Below are 27,158 nucleotides of genomic sequence, written 5' to 3' on the forward strand. Positions count from 1 at the left end.
TGCTCTATCTCAGACATCTTTTTGATTTTGGACTGTCCAAATCTACTCTGAAGGTTTACACAGCGGCTATTGTGGCTTTTCAACCTCAGGGTTCTGAGTCATCTCGCTGGTTTTCGCACCCAACACTTAAGGCCTTCCTCAAGGGTTTAAGCAACATGAGACCACCGTTGAAGAAACCAGTGCCACAATGGTCTTTGCAGACTGTTTTACATAGCCTCACCAGACCTCCCTTTGAGCCTATGACCTCTTGTGACCTTAAGTTCCTGTCATTCAAAACCTTGTTCCTAGTAGCCATCACTTCGGCTAGGAGGGCGAGCGAACTCGCAGCTTTGCGTGCGGATTCTCCCTATCTTCAATTTTACAAGGATAAAGTTGTTTTGCATCCTGATGTTTCCTTTCTCCCTAAGGTGGTTTCTGAGTTCCACGTTAACCAGCCTTTGGTTTTACCAACATTGTTTCCTGAAGCAGTGACAGATGTTGAGCGCATGCTTCATTCTTTGGACGTTTGAAGGGCACTTGCCTATTATGTTTCAAGGACTAAAGATTTTAGGAAGTCTCCTAGGCTGTTTCTTTGCTTCTATGGTCAGCAAAAGGGTTCTGCTGCTTCGTCGTCCTCTCTTTCTAGATGGTTGGTCTCCACTATTTCTTTGGCCTATGAACTACAACATAGACCTATTCCTGAGGGCCTTAAAGCCCATTCAACTAGGGCTGTGGCCACTTCTACAGCTCTACTACGAGGAGTCGATATTCAAGAAATTTGCAGATCGGCTACCTGGTCTAATGTGTCCACGTTTGTCACGCATTATAAGTTGGACCTTCGGGCCAAGAATGAGACCAAGTTTGGAAGGGCTGTCCTTACGTCATTGCTACAATGACGGCCCACCATCCAGTAAGTTTGCTTGCTAGTCACCCACTAGTGTGGATTCATGGAGAACCACGTTGAAGAAGGACAGGTTACTTACCTGTAAACATGGTTCTTCAAGTGGATTCTCCATGAATACACACGTCCCGCCCGGCCTCCCCACATATCCGTCATTGGAATCGAGTCCCAACTCTTCTTTGTGGCGGGCATATGGAACTGAGCCGTTGGCGGGCTAGACATGCGCGGTATAGGGTAGCCTAAAACATTGTTACTTTTCTCTTACAGCTCTAGAAAATTCCGAGAGGCCAGCGCAGGCGCTGTCTAAACCCACTAGTGTGTATTCATGGAGAATCCACTTGAAGAACCATGTTTACAGGTAAGTAACCTGTCCTTTCTACCATGTCTTTCCTGTGGCTCTTCACGTGGCTACAGAGGTTGCAGACCATCTGAGCCATCTTACCACCCAAACCCACAATTGGCCCCTCAACGATACCATTTTCTCTCATCTCTGCAGTCGGTGGGGAACACCAGGTCTCGACGTCTGCCACTCAGGTCAACTCCAAATGCAGCAGGTACTGCTCTCAGGGAGGAAGAGGAGAGAACTCTCTAGGCGATGCTTTCATGGTGGACTGGGGTGACAGCCTTCTTTATTTCTTTCCACCCATTCCTGTCATCCAGTGAACAATAGTCAGGCTGCGTCACCTGAGCTCCGATGCCATTCTAGTAGCACCATGGTGGCCTCGACAAACATGGTTCACCACTCTCAGAGCTATGGCTACCGACTTCCTGAGATTACCTCTTCAACCATCCCTTCTGACTCAGGACAAAGGACAAATTTATCATCCCAACTTCGACTCTCTACACCTTGCAGCGTGGAGAATTCCCCCACCATGGCTGAAGTTCTAGATCAGGCTAGGAAGCCTTCTACTCAATTATTATATTTGTTTAAGTGGAACACTTTCACCAAATTTGCTTCATCGTGGAAATTGCCCACAGTTCCAGTTTTCTTGGACACCCTTCTCAAATTCCTTTGTTATCTGTTTGACCAAGGTTTGGCTCATTCAGCATTGAAAATTTATGTTTTGTATCAGCCTGTGGGGTCTGAGACCTCTCATTTATTTTCTCATCCCACCTTGAAAAGATTTCCGAGAGGTTTACGGAATATGCACCCACCTACACGGCCTCCACTTCCTCAGTGGTCTCTCCAAGTTGTTCTCCATGCACTCGCTCGTCCTCCGTTTGAGCCTATGGCCTCTGCGCATCTCAAACTTCTTTCCATCAAGACTTTGTTCCTTGTGGCTATAACTTCTGTGCGTTGAGCAAGCCAGCTGTCCACTCTTCGAGCTGATGCCCCTTATATTCATTTTTTTCCAGACAAGGTTTTATTATATCCAGCTGTATCCTTTCTTCCCAAGGTGATTTCAGATTTTCATGTTAATCAGCCGTTAATCTTTCTGATGTTGTTTCCAACAACATTCTTCTGATGTTGAGCGCATGGTACACTTTCTTGATGTTTGTCGTGCCCTAGCATTGTCTCTGTTATTACTTTGTCTTATGACATGGGAGGCAAGACTCTGCCAGAGGTGCTAAATGCACATTCCACGAGAGCTATGGCAATTTCTACAGCTTGGTTGCATGGCGTTGAGGTCCCTGACATCTGTCAAGCGGCCACTTGGTCTACACCCTCGACTTTTGTGATGCATTATCGTCTTGACATCAGGGCCAAGAAGGAAGCAAGTTTTGGAAGGGCTCTGCTGACTTCATTGTTGGCATGACGGCCCTCCTTCCGGTAAGTGAGCTTGCTAGTCACCCATTTGTGTGCATCCACAGAGGCCACAAAGAAGAAAGAGAGGTTACTTACCTGTAACCATAGTTCTTTGAGTGGTCCTCTGTGAATCCACACATCCTGCTCATCTTCCCCGCTTTCCGTCACTTGGTGTCTTGAGCTTGTTGGAGTCAGAGCCTTGACAGCGGTGGACATTCCGGAACTGAGATATTTCGGGTGGGCGGAGCATGCGCAACACGGGGCAACGTTCTACTAATTACGTCTTTTTAAACTCTAGAATATTCCAAGGAGTCCTGTGCAGTAAAACCCATTTGTGTGGATTCACAGAGGATGACTCAAAGAATTATTGTTACAGGTAAGTAACCTCTCTTTTCATGACAAAACTAGGAGCTTTGTTAAGGACATAATAATGCACAGCTTTTAAAACTTGGGTAAGTGAATATATTCATATGCATAAAACTGAATAAACAGAACATGTCAAGAAAGAATGTATTTATTACTAAAGAGGATGAACACAGATAATTCCCCTGCAGTCACATTGTTATGAATTGTCTCTCTTTTTCTGGGTCCTAGTTGTGACAGATATTTTAATTTCTGTACCACATCCCAGAATTTTTAGGAATTTTCTGTCTTCTGTCACTACCTCCTATTTTTTTGTTTTCAGTTGAAGCATCCTGTCAAAATGGAGATGAAACCATGCAAACAATTGAAGCTGCCGAAGCCCTTCTCAATATGGATTCCCCTGAGCCAGTGCTGGATGAGAAGAGATCAGGTGAGTCTGATGAAAATAAATCTGAGCAAAATGTCTTCCTTATAAAATTAAAATTATAGGTAATGTTTGTGAACACTTACGTGGTTAATTTTCAAAAAGGGAATATTGCAAGATAGGTCAAAATCATGTTGCATAGCTGCTACACAAATGGGGTAGCTTTTACACTTTTTTTGTTCTAAACTTGCACGTTCTTTATCAAAATACTCTGTTTTTGAAAGAATCTGTCAAAAGTTCTTCCATTCTATGTATTTCTTCATTTTTCTATTTTGAACTTATTCTGATCAAATACTTTATTCACTTACTGATCTGTCAGCATCCTTCAATCTTGGTTTAAATTTTGCTTCATTGTTTGGATCTTCTAGAAAATATCCTTTTGTTGTTGTTGTTAATATTTTTAATTTAAAATATTTTTATCCCATCTTCCTCCTTAAAAATGACCTGAGGTGATGTCATTAAAAGATTACATTTAAAAGCTAAAATCAGTAAGCATAGAAATATTTTTAAAAATCAAACAAGTATTATATAAAAACAGTAAATAATATCAAAGCAACAAGGCACAACACTCACTCCATTTAAAAAACCCTCTCATATAACCAGTCACTAAGGAGAAGTCTGTATGAAGAGGAATGTCTTCATCTGTTTGCGGAAGGACAGCAAAGATAAGGCAGCGTGGCATCCAGTGGGAGGGAATTTCAGAGTCTGGGAGCTATGATGGAGAAGGCCCTCTCCTGTGTTCCCTCAGCAGAGGCACCTGTGAATGCTCATAATGGAAGATGTGGTGCTTGATATAGCTTCGATCAAAGCTGTTTAAGGCTTTATCCCCCAGCTTATTAAACATATGCAGAATACATCATGCAAAAGGTCGGACTGGAGGAATCCCAAACCGGAATTAAGATTACCAGAAGAAATATCAACAACCTCCAACACACACACACACACACACACACACACACACACACACACACACACACACACACACACACACACACACACACACACAGAGAGAGAGAGAGAGAGAGAGAGAGAGAGAGAGAGAGAGAGAGAGAGGCGCCCCGCATAGCGACGTTAATCCGTTCCAGGATTAACATCGCTATTCGGAAACATTGCTAAACGGAAAGAAAAACCCCATAGGAACGCATTAAACCCTGTTTAATGCGTTCCTATGGGGCAAAAACTCGCCGTTCAGCGAGGATCCTCCATAGGGGCAGCCATTTTCGCCGCCTCGGTAAGCGAGGAATCCGTCCAGAAAACAGCGGGTGGCCATTTTGGAACCGCCAATCAGCTGGCATTTCCCCCCAGCTGGCCGGCGGGTGTTTCAGAAAGAGCCTCCGGAGGAAGAGGAGGAGGTGAAGCGGGAGACGGGCAGCCAGGTGCCCGTCCCTTTCCCTTCCCCTGTCGCTGCCGCTGCCCCGGGAGGAGCGAGCCGGCCGAAGCGCCGCTCGCTGCCGGCCCTGGGCTGAGCACTGGCTGCCTCCTCGGAGGAAGAACAGGAGGTGGAGCGGGAGACAGAGAGCCAGGCGCCCGGCCGCGCCAGGGCTCTTTCCCTTCCCCCTTCCCCCTCCGCCGCCCCAGGAGCAGCAAGCCGGCCGGCCACCGGCCTTTGGAGGAAGAGGAGGAGGTGAAGGGGGAGACGGAGCCAGGCGCCCGGCCGCGCCAGGGCTCTTTCCCTTCCCCCTTCCCCCTCTGCCGCTCCGGGAGGAGCAAGTCGGCCGGCTGCTGGCCTTTGGAGGAAGAGGAGGAGGCAAAGCGGGATCCAGGTGCCCGGCCACGCCAGGGCCCTTTCCCTTCCGCCGCTGCCCTGAGAGGAGCGAGTTGGCCGAAGTGCTGCTCGCCGCCGGCCTGGGGGTGAGCGCCTGCTGCCGCCTCCTCGGAGGAAGAGGGCTCCCCCGCGGTCCTTCTCAAGCTCCCACCAGCATTTTCCCCCAGCTGACCGGTGGGAGCTTGGGAAGGACCGCGGGGGAGCCCTCCCCCGCGGTCCTTCCGATGCCCCCGCCAGTCAGCTGGGGGAAAATGGGGCCTATGGGGAACATCGCAATGTGGTCGCTTTTGCGATCGCAAAATCTGCATCACTATGCGGATTTGTCATTAAACGGGGCGCCCGTTAAGTGATGCACCACTGTATATTTTGCAGTGGCCTGAAGTTTACCAATGAATACATTTAAATGACCTGTAGGACAACGAATTAAATCAAATGATTTCGTGACTGTTGTTTTTCTGAAGCACATATATTTGGAGCCGAGAGTGAAGGTGACATCGGTCCTGTTACTCATGTGTCAGTCACAGTGGATGGGATTCCAGAAGTACTAGAGGTTCACCAAATCCGAGACACAGATGCTGAATCACAAAGCACTCCAGCACTTGAACAACCAAAGAAGAAGAAAGGTACGGAAATAAGAATATGGTTTCAACAGCCAGAAAATGTAATTTTATTATCTGTGCATGTGTCTATAAAATGAAGAATTTATTTTATTTTATTTTATTAGATTTATCCTCCACCCATCTAGACTAAAGGCCTACTCTGGGCGGCATTACAAATTTAAAAACAGTAAAACCAATAAACATGCAATAAATCCAAGATGGTAAAATGTGAATTTAAGATACACCAGGAGGGAAAGCCTGCCCAAATAGCCAGGTTTTGAGTTTACTTCTGAAGACACCCAGAGAGGGAGCCAGGCGGATCTCCACGGGCAAGTTGTTCCAGAGGCGAGGGGCCACTGCCGAGAAGGCCCAGTTCCTTGTTCTTTCCTTCTGGACCTCCCTCGGCGTTAGGCCCCTCAGCCGCCCGGCCTGGCTGGAATGAGTGACTCTGGCAGAACTGGGTGGGAGAAGGTGCTCTTGCCAGATATCGAGGTCCTAAACCATTTAGGGCTTTATATGTAATCCTAAGAACTTTGAAATCAATGCAGAAATGAATGGGCAGCCAATGCAACGTGGTCAGCATGGGGGAAATATGTTGGTACCTTTTCACCTCCATAAGAAGTCTGGCCGCCGCATTTTGTACCATCTGAAGTTTCCGCGTCAATCTCAAAGGCAGCAGCACGTAGAGTGCATTACAGTAGTCTAATCTTGAGACTACGAGTGCATGGATCAAAGTGGAGAGCATCCCCACATCAAGATAGGGATGCAGCTGGGCAATCTGCTGCAAGGTGGAAATGTGCGGAACGGACCACTGACAACACCTGGGTCTCCCATGGTGAGCGCCGGATCCAGACGTACACTCAAGCTGCGAACCTCACTCTTGGTGGTAAGAGTCACTCCCCCAAAGGAAAGGGAGTTTCCCAGACCACTAATGTCTCGGGCATCCACCCAAAGGACCTCCGTCTTGCCTGGATTCAGCCTCAGTCCATTCACCTGCATCCATTGCTGAACAGCCTTCAGGCAGCGCTCAAGGGACGAGACAGCATCCGCTGTTGTTGGAAAAAAGGAAATGTAGAGCTGAGTATCATCAGAGTACTAATGACACGAAGCCCCGCATCCCCTGATGACCCCTCCCAGCGGCCTCATATAAGTTGTTAAACACCATTGGAGAGATAATCGAGTCCTGCGGAACCCCACAATTGAGGCTCCACGGGGCTGAGAAACTCTCTTCAATCTGCACTCTCTGGAGACAGTCCTCCAAGAAGGAACAGAGCCAGGCAAGAGCCTGGCCACTGATTCCCAACTCAGAGAGCCTCACCAGGAGAATACCGTGGTTGACGGTATCAAAGGTGGCTGAGATATCGAGGAGGACCAGCAGAGACATTTGGCCCCTGTCGGCCTTCCTCAGCAGGTCATCAAATAGGGTGATCAATGCTGTTTCCGAGCCATGGTGCGGCCTGAAGCCCGACTGGAATGGATCCAGGACATTGGTTTCATCCAGAAGAGCCTGCAGCTGATCGGCCGCCAACCTCTCCACTGCCTTGCTGAGGAAAGAAACATTGGGGGAGGGCTATAATTACCAATATCGTATGCTGCCAAGCTCAGTTTCTTCCTAATGGGCCTAATGAGCGTCTCCTTGCCCTCCTGGAGAGACCCATTAATTATTGCCATTCAGATGTTATAGGCCTGGCTGCTTTGATTAGCCAAGCCGGGCAAGGGTCAAGGGAGGAGGTGGTGGCATGACAGCTGTCAAGCACTTTGTCCGCCATGTCTGATGTCACAGGTTGATAGCCTCTACTTTTGATTTTTAAAAGTCTGCAGATTGGTCAGGTGAGATGCTAGTGCGAGGCCAGTCACTATGACCAACTCCGGATAGATCGCGAACTATACAGAAAAGTTGGTTGGAGGCTTCGCTTATCCGGACAACGAAGTAAGATCGATTAGCAGCCTTCACCTGGTAGAGGTTAGTCGCGATCCTGACAGCTATTTGATTATTTTCCGTCCCGTTCCGCCTACCTATGAGCTCTGGCCTTCTCTTATTTTGCTTCATTGATCACAGCTCTGGATTAAACCAGGGCGACGGGCGATCTCTGCGCTGGAGAGGGCATTTAGATGTGATCATGTCAGCATCCCTGGTAGCAGCAGCCAGCCAGCTATCAACCAGGGCCTTGACAGGAGCGCCAGTCAAATCAGCCAGAATCCCTCTCATGGTGTCCTGGAATTCTATAGGATCCAATAACCTTTGAAGGCGAACCATTAAAACAATCCTTGCTCCCCATGGGGAGGAAGAACCACTGCAAGATTGCATATTGAAGAAGTCAATATATACTGCATTGTAATTACAGCAAATTTGAGAAGAGAAATTTGGATATTGAGCAAAACATCAACTGAACTATCTCTATACAAATTGCTACTCTAACCATTCTAATACTAAAATATTTTTAATATAGTGGTTATAGCACTAAAGCATGTTGAATCAGTTTCAGTGAAGCTAACTGTAAGTTAAAGAGGTATTTAAATTTTATTATGTGGTATGAAGTAGTACTTAATTGTTATACCTTGTATTCAGTAGCTGAAATCTACTAGTAAGTCACAACTATAATAGGCTCGTTGAATCAATGAAACTTTTTGCTGGCTGCTCCCACATTATGAAATACTGTCTACTGTGATGCTAAGCTGGATTCCTCTCTCCTTTCCTTTTAGAGGCAAGTGAAAACACTTTTGTTCAGACAGATTTTAATATTTAATTTTAACACAGCTAGGTGCCCACTTGCTGCAATATATCCTTTTAAATATGCCTGTGTATGTTTAATACTTTTAGACTTTCTAATCTGTTTCTAGATGAAGATTTTAAAATCTCAGTGTTTAATAATATTTTTAATAATTAAAGTAACTTGTTTTATTTTTATTTTTTAATGAGTTGTGAGCCACATTGAATCCTGCTATTTGGGAGAAAGGTGGTTTAAAACTGCAATCAGTCAATCAGTCAGTCAAAAATTACAAAGGAGTTGACGCACACATTAAATTGCCAGTGATTCTTCATGTCCTACTCTAGTTGTGATTTACTATTGAATTTCAGCCTGTGTCTCAGTAATTTTGACTTTAATTGTATGGAGTCGTTCATATTGAAAATTAAAGGGTTTGGGGGATAGTTAATTGTCTAAAGCGATATGACAAGTTATGAGTTAAATATTGACCTGGGATTTGAAATGGAGAGTTCTTAGCTTTTTGTCACTGTATGTGAGACTGGGAGTACCTCCAAAGGCACTCCACAGAGTGTACTGCCCGTCTCCTCAAGCAAGGACACCGGAGAACACCTGTCTGCCCTAAAGGAAGATTTACAAGGGCTGTGTTTAGAGGAAGGGACAACAGAGGGCACTATTTCAGTGGGAAAGGAGAGGGACATAAAAGGAAAGAGGGAGTAGGGCAGTTGGAGGTAGGAGAGGAAGAAGTGTGTTGGGGACAGGAGGAAAGAAAAAAGGATGTTAAGACAGACTGAGTGGAAATAGTACAGGAAGACCCCTGGACAAGGGAGTGGACTGAGTTCAGGATCCCGAGAGAATATGCTGAGAGTGGAAAAGGAAAGTTTATAGGAAGCTACCCTATTGGGGGGAACCTGAAGAAAGAGAAAAGCGTAAGGAGTTGAAAGCCTAGCAGCAATGTGAGGCCCAAAGGAGAGAATGCCGGCAATGTCCCGGGAGTCCTTGGAAACCCCTTGGGGCCAGTTCATTCAGACCAAGATTGGGCAAGAATGTATGGGAACCACAGTTGGGCTGGGTTTTCCACCCACCTCAATGATACCTGACAACTGTTCACCTGACACAATAGGGGAGGAATAAAAATGGGGAAATATTCATCCCTTTGTATTCATTGGGGTCCCTGGAATTAATAAATATGAAGGGATGAATATTTAATGAATCAGTGATTTCTGATAAATATTGTGATCCTTTTTTGTGCATTCCCATGTCTAGTTGCCATACAATAAATATGTTTTATTAGAAGACTTTGGTGTACATGTCTCATCCTTCCAACCGAACACATCAGAAGGAGAAAAAGACGTTGCACAAGATCACACTGCATTATAGCTTAGAATCATAGAAAAGTGAAGTTGGAAAAGGCAGGAACACAATCAAAGCATATCTGACAGGTGATTACCTAAGTTTTTCTTGAATGCTTCCAGTGTTGGATCACTCACCAACTCCCAAGGTAACTGGTTCCACTGTCATACTGCTCTAACAGTTAGGAGTTTTTTCCTGATATTCAACCAAAATCTGGCTTCCATTGCGTGTCCTGCACTCAGGGATCAAGAACAGATCCTACCCCTCCTCTGTATGAGAGCCTTTCAAATATTTGAAAAGTGCTATCATATCGCCCCTCAGTCTTCTTTTCTCAGGGCTAAACATTCCCAGTTCTTTCAGCCTTTCCTCATAAGGCTTGGTTTCCAGCCCCCTGATCATCCTTGTTGCCCTCCTCTGAACTTGTTCCAATTTGTCAGTATCCGTCTTGAAATCCAGAATTAGACACAATACTCAAGGTGAGGTCTAACCAGAGCTAAATTGAGGGGGACTAGCATCTCACAGGATTTGGAAACTATACTTCTATTAACGCAGCCTAAAAGCATTTGTCTTTTTTTGTAGACACATCACACTGTTGGCTTATATTTAGCTTGTGATTCCAAGATCCTTCTCACTCATAGTTTTGCTGAACCAGGTATCTCCCATCTTGTAACTGTGCAATTGGTTTCTTTTTCTGAGCTGCAATACTTTGCATTTATCCCTGTTGAATTCCATTCTGTTGTTTTCGGCCCAGTGCTCCATCCTATCAAGGTCATTTTGAATTTTGTTTCTGTCTTTTGGGGCAGGGGTCCTGAACTCCCAGTCCAAGGACTGTTCGCAGTCCGTGGCCTTGCGAGGAGTGGCCACGGAGACAAATCTCCTGCCTCCTGACATTCATAGACAAATACACAGTCCCTCCCATGCACTCACGGCCCCTCTCACACCCCTCCCACGCATGCACAGCCCCTTCCATGCACACATGGCCCCTCCCATGCATGCACGGATGCCCCACCCACCCACACACTAAACTGGTCTGTGGAGGTAAAAAGGTCGGGGACCACTGTTCTAGGGGATTAGCTATTCCACCCAATTTTGTATCATCTGCAAATATGACAAGCATTCCCTGCACTCCCTCATCCAAGTCATTAATAAAAATATTGAAGGGCACCAGGCCCAGGACTGCACCTTGGGTTACCCCACTTGTTACCTTCTCCCAGTTAGAGAAGGTCCCGCTAATCATCACCCTCTGAGTACATTTCTGTAGCCAATTGTGTATCCACCTGACATTTGATCTATCCAACTAACCTAGTTAGCTTGCTAATCAGGATATCATGGGGCAGTTTGTCATAAGCTTTGCTGAAGTCAGTATACTATGTCTACAGCATTACCTCTGTCTATCTGGTAGGTTACCTGATTAAAAAACGAGACCAAATTAGTTTGGCAGGATTTGTTCTTGACAAATCCGTGTTGGCTTCTAGTTATTACTGCATTGTTTTCTAGGTGCTTGCACAATAACTGCTTTACGATATGTTCCAGACTTCTTCCTGGGATTAATGGCAGGCTGACTGGCATGTAGTTCCCAGGTTCCTCTTTTTTGCCCTTTTTGAAGATAGGGACAACATTAGTCCTCCTCCAATCCTCTGGCACCTCACCTGTTTCCCATGATTTCAAGAAAATAATGGATAGTGTTTCTGACCGTTCTTCAGCCAGTTGCATCAGTACTCCTGCAATTTATCCAGCCCTGGAGAGTGAACTGAATGTAAACAGAAAGCTCTTCATCCAAGTCATAACTGGGATAAATATTGAATGGATACCTCAGTGAGTTGGAGTACCTGACTGTGGAGCCAGAGGTTTGGATTTCAATTCCCCACTTTCCCTCTGGGGAGAAGAGTCCCAGGGTGCCCCCAGAAGAAGGAACTGGTAAACCACTGGTATCTGTACTGTATATCTGAGAAACCCTGGCAAAGGTTGCCACAACTCAGAATGAGCTTGATTGCACATATTAAAGAATAAGGGAGGGATTGAAAATATTTTGAATTAATATCTAAAATTATCAGTATTTTTTACCCTTAATATTATTTTGTTAGCTTTGGGATGTATAGTTTATAAATGCGTATGTAAGCTGCTGTTAATTCCACAGTATACTGTATAAGTCTTGTCTTTGAACCTTAGTGCTTAAGTTCGTAAACATATATTCTTCTATGCAGCAATTTGACTGGTTAAAATTCGGAAGAGGGGCAAGAATCAATAACAATAGCTCTCTTTCAGGGAAGAAACCAAAAACTACTCGCCCAGAATCACCACCTCTGACTCCAAATATTACACTGAAAAAGAAAAACAAAGATGGGAAGGGTAAGCATGGACAGCATAAACTGAGGGTCTAAGAATGGGTGTGAATATATCATAGTCTGGGTAGTGTAGAAATCAGATCCACCAACTAATAGTAAATAGTTTTCCCTAATTCAAAGAGTCTGCCTTGTTCTGATCATTGAGATTGAGAGTAAGCAAAAGGAACTGCTTGATATTTTATCAGAACTGAATTTGAAGTGATATTTGGTTGGGAAATCCTGCATTCCTCATTTTTTGACACTGTCTCTCTACAAATAAGGCAGAGGAATATGCAAGTTTCTGATTCTGCATGGTACTTTCACTTTAAGATTCAGATTGTTCTTTATACATAAAACTGTTTCTAAAAATACTCTGATTGTGCCAGATAGTACTGGTCTCAGCGCAGCACTTCATTAATATAAATGTTTTTGCATGTGAATGTACAATGGTGCCTCGCTTAACGATGATAATTGCCGTTAAGCGAAAACATCGTAACACAAAATTAAAAACCCCATTGAAATGCATTGAAACCCATTCAATGCGTTCCAATGGGGTGAAACTGTCCAGCGAAGATCCTCCTTAGGGCGGCCATTTTTGCTGCCTGTATAGTGAGGAATCCGTCACTAAGCACAGCGGGGAGCCATTTTAAGCACCCGGCAGCCATTTTGAAAACCCAACGATCAGCTGTTTTTGATCATCGTAAAGCGAAAATCGGTTCCTGAAGCAGGGAACCATCATCACTAAGCGAAATTCCCCCATTTAGACCATCGTTTTGTGATCGCAATTGCGATCGCAAAAACATTGTTGTAAAGCGGATTCATCGTAATGCAGGGCAATCGTTGAGCAAGGCACCACTGTATTACTTTGCAAAAATCAGGGTAGATTCTGTGTGTATAAACTATAAAGACAAAGCTTTACACACAAATACTGCAACGATCATACACTGCGAAGTAAATTTTTATATTTCATTGGTGTTTTATACACAGTAACAGCAGCTGTCACAAATGTATTGGAAGTTGTGTGATAATTCAGAACCTTTATTAGGTTGGCTACATGATGAGAAGTTGACAGATGTTACAGTCAGGGCTATGTGTGTGTGGAAAATCAACATAAAGCTGAAATTAAAAAATCACTGAAAATCAGAGTTTTTGCATGTGCTTTGGCTTTTCTCTCTGAAATGCTTCTTATTTGTTTGTTTCAGGAAATACAATTTATCTTTGGGAGTTCTTACTAGCACTGCTTCAGGACAAGGCTACTTGTCCAAAGTACATTAAATGGACTCAAAGAGATAAGGGCATTTTTAAACTAGTCGATTCCAAGGCTGTGTCGAGGTTGTGGGGAAAGCACAAAAACAAACCTGATATGAATTATGAAACAATGGGCAGAGCTCTCAGGTATGTGAACTTAGGGAGAAAAAAGACAAAATATTCTTTCAACTATAAATGTATGCCATTAGATTTAAAGCCATCTGAACTAAGAAAAGATGTTTCCCCATTGCAAAGGTAGCACCTTCAATAGAAGTCAAAACAAATAGACATAATTTGAAAATGTATGTTAATAGTTTTAAGACATGACTAAGTATTTAGGAATATGGAAATGTTTGGTCCTATAAATTTGACATTTTTATTCAAAAGATGAGTTCCAGATCACTTGAAAAAAAGTATTTTAACAGCAGACCTTCAGCCTTTTAAAATTTATTTAAAATGCAATCCTTCTAAGCTTGAACTATTCAAATATTGTTTATCAGTTATATTCATATTGGCAAGACAAAGTCATGTATAGAAATATCAAAAAAGAAACTGCATATTGTTCTCAAATTCTCCTCCCTTCTTCAGTATTTATATTATATATAATTCAGGTGCTGCAGCCAAAATCAGACTACTAAGAAGTTTGGGGGTGGGGAGGAGATATCATCAGGTTTAGTTAAATCCCAAAGGTTGCAGAACTTTTGAAACTGGTCAAGGAAAATGAGGACAGAATGCAAAATGGGTAATGCATGCTCATTGGGCCCCTGAATACTAACTGTATGAAGAAAGAAAAAGTACAGAAAATGAAGGGATTGTGTTGGGTAATTGCCCTAGATAAATGTATGGTGAAACACTGAACAGGAACACTCCAACTTTCAACATTTGTAGCATGTCCAACTTGTTTCTTTTATAATATACTTTCAAACAGTGATCTGACCTGTTAAAAGTAATGTTAATTAAGAAGCCCAAGGAAGATTCCACAGGAGTAGAGAGCCTCCCTTGGTTCATCCATACATATCTCTCATGAAATTGAGATGTAATCTATTGGGGAAGCAACTTCACTATGAGTCAGTAAAAGTAGAAATAGAAGTAAACATTTTATACTTCTTATTCAAAAACTTGTTTTGGTATGGTACTCATACTATTGCTACAGCAGCTACTAATGCAGATTTTTTTTCTTTCCTTTATATATTCTTTTTGTACTCTGTGATGTATTTTTATGTTTTGAACAGGTATTATTACCAAAGAGGCATTCTGGCCAAAGTAGAAGGGCAACGTTTGGTGTATCAGTTTAAAGTAATGCCAAAAGATCTAATCTACATAGACGATGATGATCCCAGTTCTAGTACAGATTCCCCTGATTCATCATTACTCTCAACACCTGTGACTAACAGAAACCAAGTGAGCAAGTCAAAAGGATCTTCAAACGCAGGGCCAAGAGGAGGATCTACTACTGTTTTAAAGATACCAGTCAACTCCAAGTCTACCAAACTAAAGCAAACTACAGAAGCAGTACAACAGCAGTTGCCTACCATGGCATCAGAAGCCTTGAGGACAATGCAGTCTACTCAGCCAATACAACCAACTCAGCTTTATCGGACAGTTCATTTAATGCAGTCCATGCCAGAAGGACACACAGCTGTGTTGGATGAAACACTGAATTCTTCTGTTCAAAACATAAGGTAAGAAATTCAAAACAAGTCTAGGATCAGAGGAACAAAACTTTGGCTTTGGTGGAAACACCTTGTGTTGCTGATCCACCAGCTAGACAAACATCTTGAAGGAGTGAATACATGAATAAATGAATACTAGTGAAAAATATTATAGAAACCTGTCAAGAGTTTTCTGTTACTCTGTAGTAAGGTAGTAATATGGATAATAAAGATTTTTTGTCTAGGCTGAATTTTTGAGTCTAGCAAAGGCTGGGTATAATTTTGAGGCTAGTAAAGGCTCATAATAATACAGTGGTGCCTTGCATAACAGGCACCCTGTTTAATGACGAATCCGCATAGCGACAATGTTTTTGCGGTTGTCTTTTTTTCTTCTTTTTCCGTCTTTTCTTTCTCCTTCATTTTCTCTTCTCTGCCAAGTGTGTGTGTGTGTGTGTGTGTGTGTGTGTGTGTGTGTTAGTTTTTGGAGAGAGTTTACCCTCCCCCCACAGCTCTGCCGTCCTCTTTTTCTAACAATTGATGGCCTCTGCCATAATGAGAGTGTGTGCCACATGTGGCAAAAAGATTCCCCAGTCCGACAGGCTTGTTGCTTGCTTATCTTGCCTAGGGGAAGTCCATTTATTTCAGTCCTATGACATCTGTAAGAGCTTTACCACCCTTACACTCAAGAATTTTCAGTCATGACTTTGATCTTTCCTTTGGGAACAATCCCTTTGAAATATGGATAACCCCTCCCAGGGTGATTTTGACCACCTAGATGGATCAGCCAGTCCCGTCAGGGACATCCCTTGATGTAGAGTCCACTGCTTCATCTTCCTCGAAACCACCAGCAAAATTGATGAAGAAATTAGAGCATGGCAACTTGTAAATGTACAACAGCTCCTCATATCAAGGTGTCAGAGAGGAAGAACAAACAGCAGCCTTTAGATACTGTAGAGGCTGTGGCAATTTTGGATCTGTATCCTTTGCTCTCACTACCAATGCCTAGTATACAGTCTCAGTCTCAGAGGGTAGATGCTTGAGCCCCCTTCTGTGCAGAAATTTGTCAAGAACGCCATCCCCTTGGAGCCCACTGCAAGAGCAATCCTTGCTTCCACTGTCCAAGGATGGATGGTTGAAATCGAGATCCCTTTCCTTTACTCAACCATCTCCACAACCAGGACACCATGGTACGGAGAACAAGAGGTCCAGATATCGATCATTCGTATGATTGCTGCCACATTGATGCTAACCTCGCTACTTAACATCTCCATCAACGAGTTCTCAATATTGTGAGGATACTTCATGTATGGGGACATGGGCTGTTCTTGCCAGTCCTATTGGAGCCATCATCGATCTTGAGAGTGCAGCAGGTCTCGATCATGCACATGCGCTCGGCCTCAATCTCGAGAAACGTATGCTGCCAACCCTTGGGGCAGAACTTCCCGAAGCTACAAGCAATGTTCCAACTCACATTTTCATTGGACTTCCACAATTGATCTCGCTCTCCACACCACTCCACTGCTCTCTGTCTTGCTTGAGACCGGCGCTGCCAGCAGAGTTCTCCCCCAGTTTCCACCCAAGCCTTGACTTTCTTTTTTAAATTATTATTATAACACAAACGGACATACAAGACAAACACAAACATGTATGCAGGGAGATAATTTCCATATATCTATGTATCTAGCATATAAATCTGACTACATAAACCATATTGCCCTACTAAAGATATTTAGGCCATATCCATCTAATATATAATTCTTGCTACATAACCTATATTACCCTACTAAGCATATTTAAATCATTATTAGGGTAATTGGATTCAAGTCATGATTTGTCCATAGAAACTCATTAAAGGTGTAGAAGTTAAAAACACTCCTTAAATAACTCACATACCTTGAAAACCTTAGTCAGATGCAACTTCACAGCAAATAACAACAACGATTTCTTTAAAGCTTGCCTTAAGTATATATTTTCCATTCATGCCAGTTTGATGTGGCAAGAAGGTGGTGGAATGTTTTGAAGTATTGTGTTTGCTAAATCAAGACTTTTGTGATGAAAATTTCAATAGGAATCTTACTCTGTGTCATGAAAAAAAGTGACATTGCAGTCATGATCAAATTGGATGTTAACCTGCACACTGCAATTGCACACACTTAAAAACTTTCTTTCTTTCTTTCTTTCTTTCTTTCTTTCTTTCTTTCTTTCTTTCTTTCTTTCTTTCTTTCTCTCTCTCTCTCTCTCTCATATGCCGCCTACACTACCCAAAGGTCTCTGGGCGGCTTACAACAATTTAAATATAATAAATGATATAAAGATAAAACAATTAAAATACAATTAATAATACAGTACTCTAAAAATTGCCATCAGGACCCACAGTTGATATTATTTCAATTACAAATTTTCAGGAACAGGAAGGTTTTGACCTGGCGCCAAAATGTCATCAACATCGGTGCCAGACAAATCTCACTCGGGATGGCATTCCATAGTCTGGGGGCAGCTGCCGAAAAGGCCCCTTGTCTACAAGCCATCCCTCTTACCTGCTTGAGCGATGGCTCTTTCAGGAGGGCCCCCTGGCTAGATCATGAATTGAAGCTAAAAATTACTGATTCATCCAAGCCCACTAGCATATTGAAGGCTGAAATTTATATTTAATCATAGAGATATAAAGTGGGCAAGAACTGTAACTTCGTAATAAAACATATTTTAATATGCAAAGTCCTGGGTTCATTCATTGCCATCTCCAGCTCAATATTCTTACATGGCAGGGTTGCTGCCACTGGGATCCACTACTTATCAGAGCAATCTGTAGTGGCCAATTGGCTTCCTCAGTATAAGACAATTTAATTTGTTCACACATTCCACTACCTTGTCTATGAATTACATTGGAAACAGCAGTATGAGCTGTACTGGGAATTGTAGCATTTGGACAAGGCATACAATGACAGTGGAATTGTCTCTCTCTGAGTAATGTAAAGTGTAGAATGTGCATTTCTAGCAATGTGTAAGGAAGGAATGTGCCAGCAGCACATCTGGACATCCATTACTTTTCCCAGCCTTTTGAAGCTGATCTTTGTTTAAAAGATGTATTCATCCAGTGCAACTTCTAGTGAGCCTTTTTCTCTCATATGGTCCCCCGCTGATCCCATTGAGCAGGAGATCTACTTGGGGAACACCTAGAACACAGTCTTTTTAGGGTGGCACCCAAATTAGAAACTCTTTTTCTTTTGGGAAGCTTAACAGATTGTTCCTTTATCTACATGCGGGGGTGGCTTTTTGGATATTCTGGGCAGTTTTTGTTTCTGCACCTGCTGTGGAATATTTGTGTTGTGTTCCCTGCCAGTGGTTTCTGATTTATTTTTTCTTTGTTAATCACTTTTTAGAAATCTGTTTTATTAAATATCATCCTGGCACTATCTGGGGAATAATAGAATGACACAATAAAAATTAGCATGAAATTTCAGGAGTGGAAACAAGCCCTAGCTACTTGGTTTACACATAATCAGTCCAGAAATTCAGGTTCCTCTATATTGTGCTGTTGTTCTAGTTGGGCTATGACCCACTTTAGAAAAGGAGTTGTATGGCATCTGTATTTGTAAGCAATTAAATTTAATTGAACTACCTCATATATCATTAATTGACTGTTGCCACTCAGAATGATAGGTGATCTTCTGGTTCTAGTAGCAATTACTCCTACGCCTGGCTTTGTAGGTAGAATCTGAAGAAATATTCAAAAACAATTTAAGGTGAGATTAAGGCAAATCATTCACACAGATGGATAATCAAAGACAGTACTTCACCTCCAAAGTCAAACTCTGAGCTTTGTGCCAGGAAACTTTTTTTGCTACTTATGTACAAAAATGAAATGTAGGGAAACTATAGGAATGTGCATTTGCCGTCATTGTTCCCCCCTGCAATGCATTTTCCCACAGTGCTGTTTTTTTTCAGAGAGACATGCTGGGGTAATTAGACTTGCAAATTGGGCCCACATTTATCATCCAGTGATAGTCACAAAACAAGCCATGCTGAATCTGCATGAGGTGAAAGGGAAGAAAAGCACATGTAGGGACAGACATCTTCTAACACTTGAGGGAGGACTTTTTCTAATTCCATTCTAAGGATATAATCTCGTTTCACGCATAGTCCCAACAGTTTTACAGCATCTATTTAAGTCTAGAAAGACTGAATTTAGAAGGAAGTCCAGCCCGTAGACTGCATGCAGTGCCCACCTATTTCAGGTTGTTGTTTCTTTATTTGTAATTTTAATGAAAAGAAAAATAAGTAGCCTCTACAGGGCATGTGGAGGCCTTTTCTTTTCTTTTTTTTTTTAAAGAAAACCTTTCTGAATGAAAAGTATTTTTGCTATAGGCAGGTTGCGGGTTGACCTCTGACAATTGCCCATCCCAGATTTTACCAACACCTTGACAAATCTAAGAGGGGAGCAACAAAACAAGGGAAATATCTGGAAATAATCAGAGCAGTCAAGAAGAAGACTCATGGATGAGGAATGGTGAAGCAGAATAGCAAGAGAGAACAGTATATTTTATCTGTGTGTATGTGTGCTTATTGACACATAAAAGTGAAGTTTAGCTGATAGGGATACAGAGATTGTTAGGACCCTTACTGATGAGCTCCCGTGATATATGGTATATAATTAGTGTATATATAAGGACAGCACAGTTGCTGGGAAAACTCTGACAATGGGTTATTTGTATGTCTCTCCCTAAAAATGAAAAAAAAAAAAGGTCTATAGTCAAAATTATAAAGTTTCCAAGCCATTGGGAAAAAAAATTGAATTCAGCATATACACAGGGCAGAACTGATTAGTCCAAAAATAAAAAAGCAAATAGTGTACACGTGTGTGTGTGCGCGCGCACACACACACAAAATAATAAATTTTATACTCAGTAATAATAATGTAAGATATAAGGTTTGTCTTGTGAAAGAAGCCAGCATAAAAACTGAGAGCAAGTAAAACTGCATACTGTGGTGAATGTGTGCCTTCTTCAAACTTGGGTTTTGGTGAAGTACACTTCTAGTGGCAACCAGAAATACACATCAGTGTGTAGTTGTAGACTCAGACTTGTAATTCCCAGAGAATGTTCATGTCTCTCCCTACTCTTGTGCAAACAAGTCAGCAAGTGATGGTGGTATGTCTAGCAGGCCACTGAACTAATCGGCTGATATGGTGACTCTGCATTTTTTTTCATTGTCTTGCAAGTGCTTAAAGGCCAGAGGAAGTAGTGGGGGCTATAGTAAGTGAAAGAGAAAAGGCGTTGGAGCCAAAGGACGGTAAAGTAATGCAGTATGCTAGGTTAACAGAAGGGCTTGAAATGACTAGAGATTTGTGCATTGGTTGTTGTTTTTCTACTACAAAGTCCATAATTCTTCTTTCTGCGAGTCTGACCTGCAGAACTTAGATTTTACAGACACCTAAATTGTGCTGCTCTGGACAGAGAGCCCTGCTTCCCAGCAGTCATGAAGACAGCTTATTTTTTCAAATATAGTGGTTCCTTGACTTATGAACTTAATCCATCCCAGAAGATGTTCAAAACATTTGTTAAGTCAAAGCAGCATTTCCCATAGGAATGCATTGAAACCCGATTAATCCTTTCTGGCTGTTTTTTGTTCTTATGTCAAGGCACGGTTTGTTAAGTCAAAGCATTAGTTCCCACAGGAACTAATGCAAAACCAGTTAATCCGGCCTCTACCATTAGGGGGAGAATTTTTTAAAACCTAAAATGACTTAGGTTAAAAAAAAGGGCAGGAAAGGAGGGAGACAGAGAGAGAGAAGACAACGGGGGAGGGAGAGAGTTTGGAGTCTAAAACCGTGGTTCTTAACCTTTGTTACTCGGATGCTTTTGAACTGCAACTCCCAGAAACTCCAGTCAGGACAGCTGGTGGTGAAGGCTTCTGGGAGTTGCAGTCCAAAACTCCTGAGTAACCCAAGGTTAAGAACCAGTGGTCTAAAACACATGCTAAACCCACACATTTTAAACCCACACATTTTACACCAACACATTTTAAATGTGTGGCTTTGTCGCCACCTACAGTTAGCTATTTGAATTTCCTGCGCTTTTCCCCTGCCTTTTTTTCTGTTTGCAAGTGAAAGCAAAATTATGTGAACAGAGCTGTTCGTAACTCAAAATGTTCGTAGGTCAAGGCACCACTGTATGTCATTCTGGTGCTCCTTTTAAGAGAGAAGAGAAGACCCTGATGTTGGGAAAGTATGAGGGCAAGAAGAGAAGGGGATGACAGAGGATGAGATGGTTGGACAGTGTCATCAAAGCTACCAACATGAATTTGACCAAATTCCGGGAGGCAAGACAGGAGGGCCTGCCGTGCTTTGGTCCATGGGGTCACGAAGAGTTGGACATGACTTAATGACTAAATAACAAAACAGTGGTATTACTTTTAATTGTTTTAAGAACAAGAGTGTTAATGTTTTTAGAGAGACTCTATATGTGTGAGCAGGGCAGATTTGATTTAAATCAAATTGATATAAATCACTGTTTAAATCATGATTTTAGACTAGATTTAAATAATTATTTTCTACATAAAGATTCATTCTTGCTGGTATCATTCTAATGTTTACAACCAGATGGTATCATTTTTACAATAACAATTTTTCAGGTCAATTTTCCATTATATAAAAATATTTACTGCTTTGGTTAGACTGTTAGAAACACATCATAGATAGATGGAATGGACGCGATGTATAGATTATCAGCCATGATAAAACACATGAAAAACATAAAATTCTATCCTCTATAACTCACTTATCTTTATCTTCATCTTCTTGTTTGTTCATAATCTGAAAAAGAAAAACAAGTCTTCCTGCTTTATCAAGACCCAAATGATTTCTCAATTTACAATGAATGAGTCCAAAGGTAGAGAATATTCTTTCTACACCAGCAAAAACTGCTTAAAAGTGAAATCATTACCGTATTTTTCCGTCTATAAAACAACACTTTTCCCTAAAATAATTAGAGAAAAAATGGGGGTCATTTTATACATGGAAGGCAGCAGGAGGAGGTGGAGACTGAGGCAAAGAAGCAGCTGGGCTCAGCCGCCTCTCGCAGCTGCTCATTGACTGCTGCCGGCGCTGCCTGATCGCCCCCTCCAGCGGTTGTCTCCTTGCAATTGGGCAGCAGTCAATGCACAGCAGCGAGAGGCGACTGAGCCGAGCTGCTTCTTTGCCTCAGTCTCCGGCTCCTCCTCCTTCTGCTGTCTCCACCACTGGTTGCAGGCTCAGTGATCGGGTGGCCCTTTGATCCCTGCTTTTCCCTTCCTTTTGCTAAGCCATAGGGCTTAGCAAAAGGAAGGGAAAAGCAGGGATCAAATTTCATGTTAGAAAAGGGGGGTTGTCTTATACATCGGGTCGTCTTGAAAAATACAGCACTTCAACCATTTCTGGATCTAAGTGCTTAAGTGACTTCTACCCATTCACTGATGTGATTTTCTTTAAAACATCATCAGTGAACACATATTTCTTGAATGGTTCCCCTTTGACATTTATTATGGCTGGCCTTGCAGATGGATGATTGCTAGATGACCTTGTCATAGCGAATTCCTCTTCTCAGCACTTAAGGTTTGACCCCAGGATCCAGATATTGACAATATTTTCAAGAAAGTGAGCTGGATGACAGTGCTTGTCTCATTCATTTTTTTTAATGCTTGTGATTTAATTCTGTCTTATGTGTAGTTCTGTTTTTAAGTGCTCACTCAGTTCCTTCCAAATTTTAACAGCATCAGCAATAAAATAGCATCAGCTGTTTTTCTGTATTTTGATTTAAGAATACCTACAGTGGTAATCTCAGAGGTTGATAGTTTCCAGAATCTTCTATGTTTATGATGGATTTCACTAAACAATGCTTTATTTATTTAGATCATTTTATATACATCAATGCTTTATTTATCAATGCAAAGTCAATGTTTTATTTATTTATATCATTTTATTTAGCCTTTATAATTAAAATTGTAAACCGCCTGGAGAGTGCTTGTAGCGCTATGGGGCGGTATATAAGTCCAATAAATAAATAAATAAATAAATAAATATTACTATATTCAGTACTGCCCCCAAAAGTAACATTTTCTTGTTTCAACCCCCTCTTTCTTCATAACAATTGTATCAAAATGTCAGTAACTTACAATAGTTATAATAAGAAATATAATTTTCCTCAAACATGACCGTTCCTGAAGACAGTTTTTAAAGAAATATGATGAAATCAAAACATTTATCTGTCTGAAGATCCTGCCAGTTCAAACATGTTCTTTTTGTCGGCTTCCTCATAGCACTTCTTGTGATGTTTCAATTGGGCCACTAGACCTTGCATTTCTTTGTTGCAGTGTTTGTATTTTGCACCCATGCTTGCCTCACTCATTGGTAGAGGAGCTTCATTAAAAATTTCCCAAGCTGGGTTTCTTACAGCCTGCTGCCATAGTAGGTTTTCTCGAACAGGGTAAGAATAGTATGATAAACCTTAGACAGTACACCAAAAAAATTCAAAGACTGATTGAGTATTCTGCCCAAAAGGCACTCCCATTTTTACTGTTTGCCCCTCCCTCCTCACACTTAGCTTCTTGTGCAGATATTTTATTTATTTATAACAGATTTTTGTTTTATATCAGATCTGTTCCACTCCCATGAAACTTCTTCTATTCATTGATTTTTTAAAAAACTTAATGTTTAAGAGATAGGGGGTTGATTCTGTGTACATAGATTTGCAAGGGTACAATAGGATTAAAGTCTTTCCCCTCAATTCTGTATGTTTATTTTATAACATTTTTGCTGTGAAGAAGGGACATGTGATCCTTGCCTTGTTTTGAGAACTGTAAAATGAAACATCTGGGATAATATCTTTTAGACATAAAAATTGCCCGGTATTCTTACAGAAACCTCTGGAAGAACATGCCATTGTGAATAGATTAATGGAGTTTATTTACCAAAAAAATTAAACATTGCATGAATATACAGCCTCATGCTACAGAATTAAAAAATAATCCTTCTTCCATGATGAATAACCTTTGGACTGTAATGTATCATAAATGGAATATCTTTAGATAATTTTTTCCTTTAAACATTTTCATTAAAAAATCCAATTTAAATTTCAAAAATCCATTTATTTATTTTTAAAGAAAAAAATCATTGGTTTTTATCCACCCTCTGTGTGAGGAAATTGATTCTAACCCACAGAAAAATATCATGCTAAAATAAATCTCATAGCCTTTGAGTCACGTCCTAGGTTTTAACTCCCTTCCCCCCAAATTGCCATGTTAGTCTGTCTCAGCTAAAACAAACACAGTCCTATCTTGAGACATGTGGCATTGCACTCCATACTGCACTCCATACTAAAATTAATTTGTTAGTATTTAAGGTACCCTACTACTTTCTAGAATTTCAGATACTGGCTGTAACAACAGTGATAGCCAGCACAGAGATACTATATAAATGTAGTGAATTTAGGAGTTATAACTTATGTTTATTTGTTACTTTAAAATAATACTTCTGCAATGCTCCTTTTCAAAATTTCTATCTTTTTTCTTTTTTAAACTTTTTTCTAAGCAAACAAATAAAATAGTACTCTAAGAGGGTATTGGTTACGGAAAATATGGCTGGCTGGATTTCATCCTTAATGCTGCAAGGATATGGGATTGAATAGGATTGAAGAAGAGTGAACTGTAATTGTTGAGTGTTGTCAGCAGACCTCAAATCAGGAGTCTAGTGCTAGTAGAACATTAACAATAACTTGTCAAATTTCAATGTCACATGGTGTGTCTGATATATAAAATGCCGTGGTTACTTTTCATTTTGTAGGATTCTCTAAAGTTTCATTAATTTTTTCTGCTTCCTAAACATGCTTAATTTAATGATCTATGCTGGTGTACACGTGTAAATCCATAGCTCATCATTAATACTAGCTTTATAATGAAAAGTCATTGCACTGTCAGGTGGCTTTCAAATGATTTGTCTTAAAATATTGTTAGTAAAGTGTATAATTAGATGCAAAAAATCTAATTCTGTTTGCCTGTCTTAATAGGACAATCCAAACCCCAGGCCAAGTTCCAGTAGTTGTTTCGCCTGGGAACCAGCAGCTGCATACTGTAACCCTCCAGACAGTGCCTCTAACAACAGTGATAGCCAGTTCAGACCCAGCATCTGCAACAACATCCCAAAAGTTTATTCTGCAAGCCATCCCAACATCACAGTCCATGACACTGCTTAAGGAGAACATCATGCTGCAGTCTCCAAAGCCCGTCTCGCCTCCTTCGTCTATTGTCTTCAGTCCTGCTCAGGTGCACCAAGTTCTCACCACCAATATGCAGACAATTTGCAATGGAACAGTCAATGTGGCTTCTTCACCATCTTTCAGCACTGCTACCTCCATGGTAACTATGACACCCAGCAGTTCACAAGTAGTTGCTCAACCATCCAATACTGTAATCACGTCAGTTATTAAAGCACCAGAAACTAAACCGACTGTTATACAAGAGGTGATAAAATCAGAAGCAGAGAATGGAACAGCAGAAGAATACAAACTGTCAGAGCAGAGTTTTCAACAGCAGCCTTTTGTGGTAATGGTATCAAGTTCAAATGGATTTCCCTCAGCTGTACAGATTAAACAAGAAAGTGAACAGTTGGAGCCAAGTCCATTTGAGTAAAACAGTAAATTGAACATGTGGATGGTGATTTTCCTCAGCATGGTAGGACTCCATCCATCCTGTACTGTATATATCTTTTGATTCCAAAACAGGCATTACAAGGCTACTCTAATTTCTGAAATTAATTTGTAGAAGTAATATTGTAGACTTGATTTCAATTTTTTTCCATGAGTAATATAAATGTTTCAAAATGCAAGTGTGAAGGATTATGCAGCTTGTATTTTTTTAGATCACTGTTCAAAAATTCCAGATTTCTTATGTGTCATGCAATACTTGCCCATCTTGCTTAATTATGTAATAGTACTGTAATCCATGCTTTCAAGCAATAGGTGATTTCCACAAAGGTGTTTTTGTCATTCCATATATGTGATAATTTTAGCAAATTCCAAAGATCTATTTCATGCCAGTAGACCCAAAGATTCTTGTTTTTATTTGTACAGTATGCAGGCTGATGGTGTAAAGTTAATTTGTTTTCCCCAAAGATTGCTCATTGTGGAAAATAAAAGGGAAACACCTCCATTATCAAGAAGATGGTTACCATTTACATCTTTACACCATTTGTATATTTTCTGTTTTGATAATTTTCACATGTCTGTTTGATATATGTGTTTACCAAAACTGAAGGTATCACTACAAGTGCAATTTTTTTTCAGATGACTTTCATCCTTAAATTTTAAAAGGCGTAGTTTGTTTCCCATTATTTTGTAAGGAGGTGTTAAAAAAAAAACGGGACCTGCAAAAGTATTTTGAGATTGAAATGTTTCTATAAAGGTATGTTTTCTATTGTAAATATGTAATTTAATTTCTCAAAGATTTTTTCATAAAAAGTTCTTTCAACAGAGCAATATTTTATAGATACAAATAAGATCATTATGTTTGGAGCTCTAATATTATCTATATTCGTATATTACAAAGAGAAGTTGTATTTAAAAACAAAAATTTAAACATGTGGGACTCCTCTGAACCCTTTTGTCCTTTTGTATTTTAATTGGTTTATTATGAAAATAAATCAAGTACAGCACCTTTGTATAATCTTCCTAATGGTCTCTGCATCATGCGTATGGACACAAACAATTAGATTTTTTTGTAAAGTGTTCAAGAAAACTTTCCAAAAGTTACATGGAAAAGCAGTAACACGGGGAGAGCCCTGAACTGCTGGTTGATGCAGGACATGGACCACATCTTAAAAGATTGATGCAGAGTTTGGATCACCGTTGATTCTTTGTGAATCAGAAGACTGAAGTTGAAGAAGTCACCAAGCTCAGGATGTGGATGTTTGTGTTCTTTTTGCAAGGGATAGTTAACCTATGCTTTGTGAGCTCTGCTAGGAAGAGCTTTGCTAGGGTCAAGCCTGCTGGATAGCTCAGTGGTTTAGACAGATTGAGAGTTCGAGTCCCTACTGTGGCTCCCTTAAAGGGACTGGACTCAGTGATCCATAA

At 41.2% G+C, this 27,158-nt stretch overlaps 1 protein-coding gene across 12 annotated transcripts in view; it reads left to right on the plus strand.

The window, feature by feature from the left end:
* ELF1 (E74 like ETS transcription factor 1) overlaps positions 1 to 26,755 on the plus strand; it is a 121,615-nt gene extending 94,860 nt beyond the window's left edge. For all 12 annotated transcript variants that reach the window (XM_078390716.1, XM_078390717.1, XM_078390722.1 and 9 more), the window contains 6 exons: positions 3,313 to 3,420; positions 5,641 to 5,802; positions 12,102 to 12,185; positions 13,363 to 13,555; positions 14,641 to 15,090; positions 25,098 to 26,755. In XM_078390716.1, the coding sequence (XP_078246842.1) occupies positions 3,313 to 3,420; positions 5,641 to 5,802; positions 12,102 to 12,185; positions 13,363 to 13,555; positions 14,641 to 15,090; positions 25,098 to 25,719 (1,619 nt within the window). In that variant the 3' untranslated portion in view covers positions 25,720 to 26,755. The remainder of the gene's footprint in view (positions 1 to 3,312; positions 3,421 to 5,640; positions 5,803 to 12,101; positions 12,186 to 13,362; positions 13,556 to 14,640; positions 15,091 to 25,097) is intronic.
* Positions 26,756 to 27,158: the final 403 nt, after the last annotated feature.

Source organism: Pogona vitticeps, chromosome 3, assembly GCF_051106095.1.
Source record: "Pogona vitticeps strain Pit_001003342236 chromosome 3, PviZW2.1, whole genome shotgun sequence".
Classification (NCBI taxonomy): Eukaryota; Metazoa; Chordata; class Lepidosauria; order Squamata; family Agamidae; genus Pogona; species Pogona vitticeps.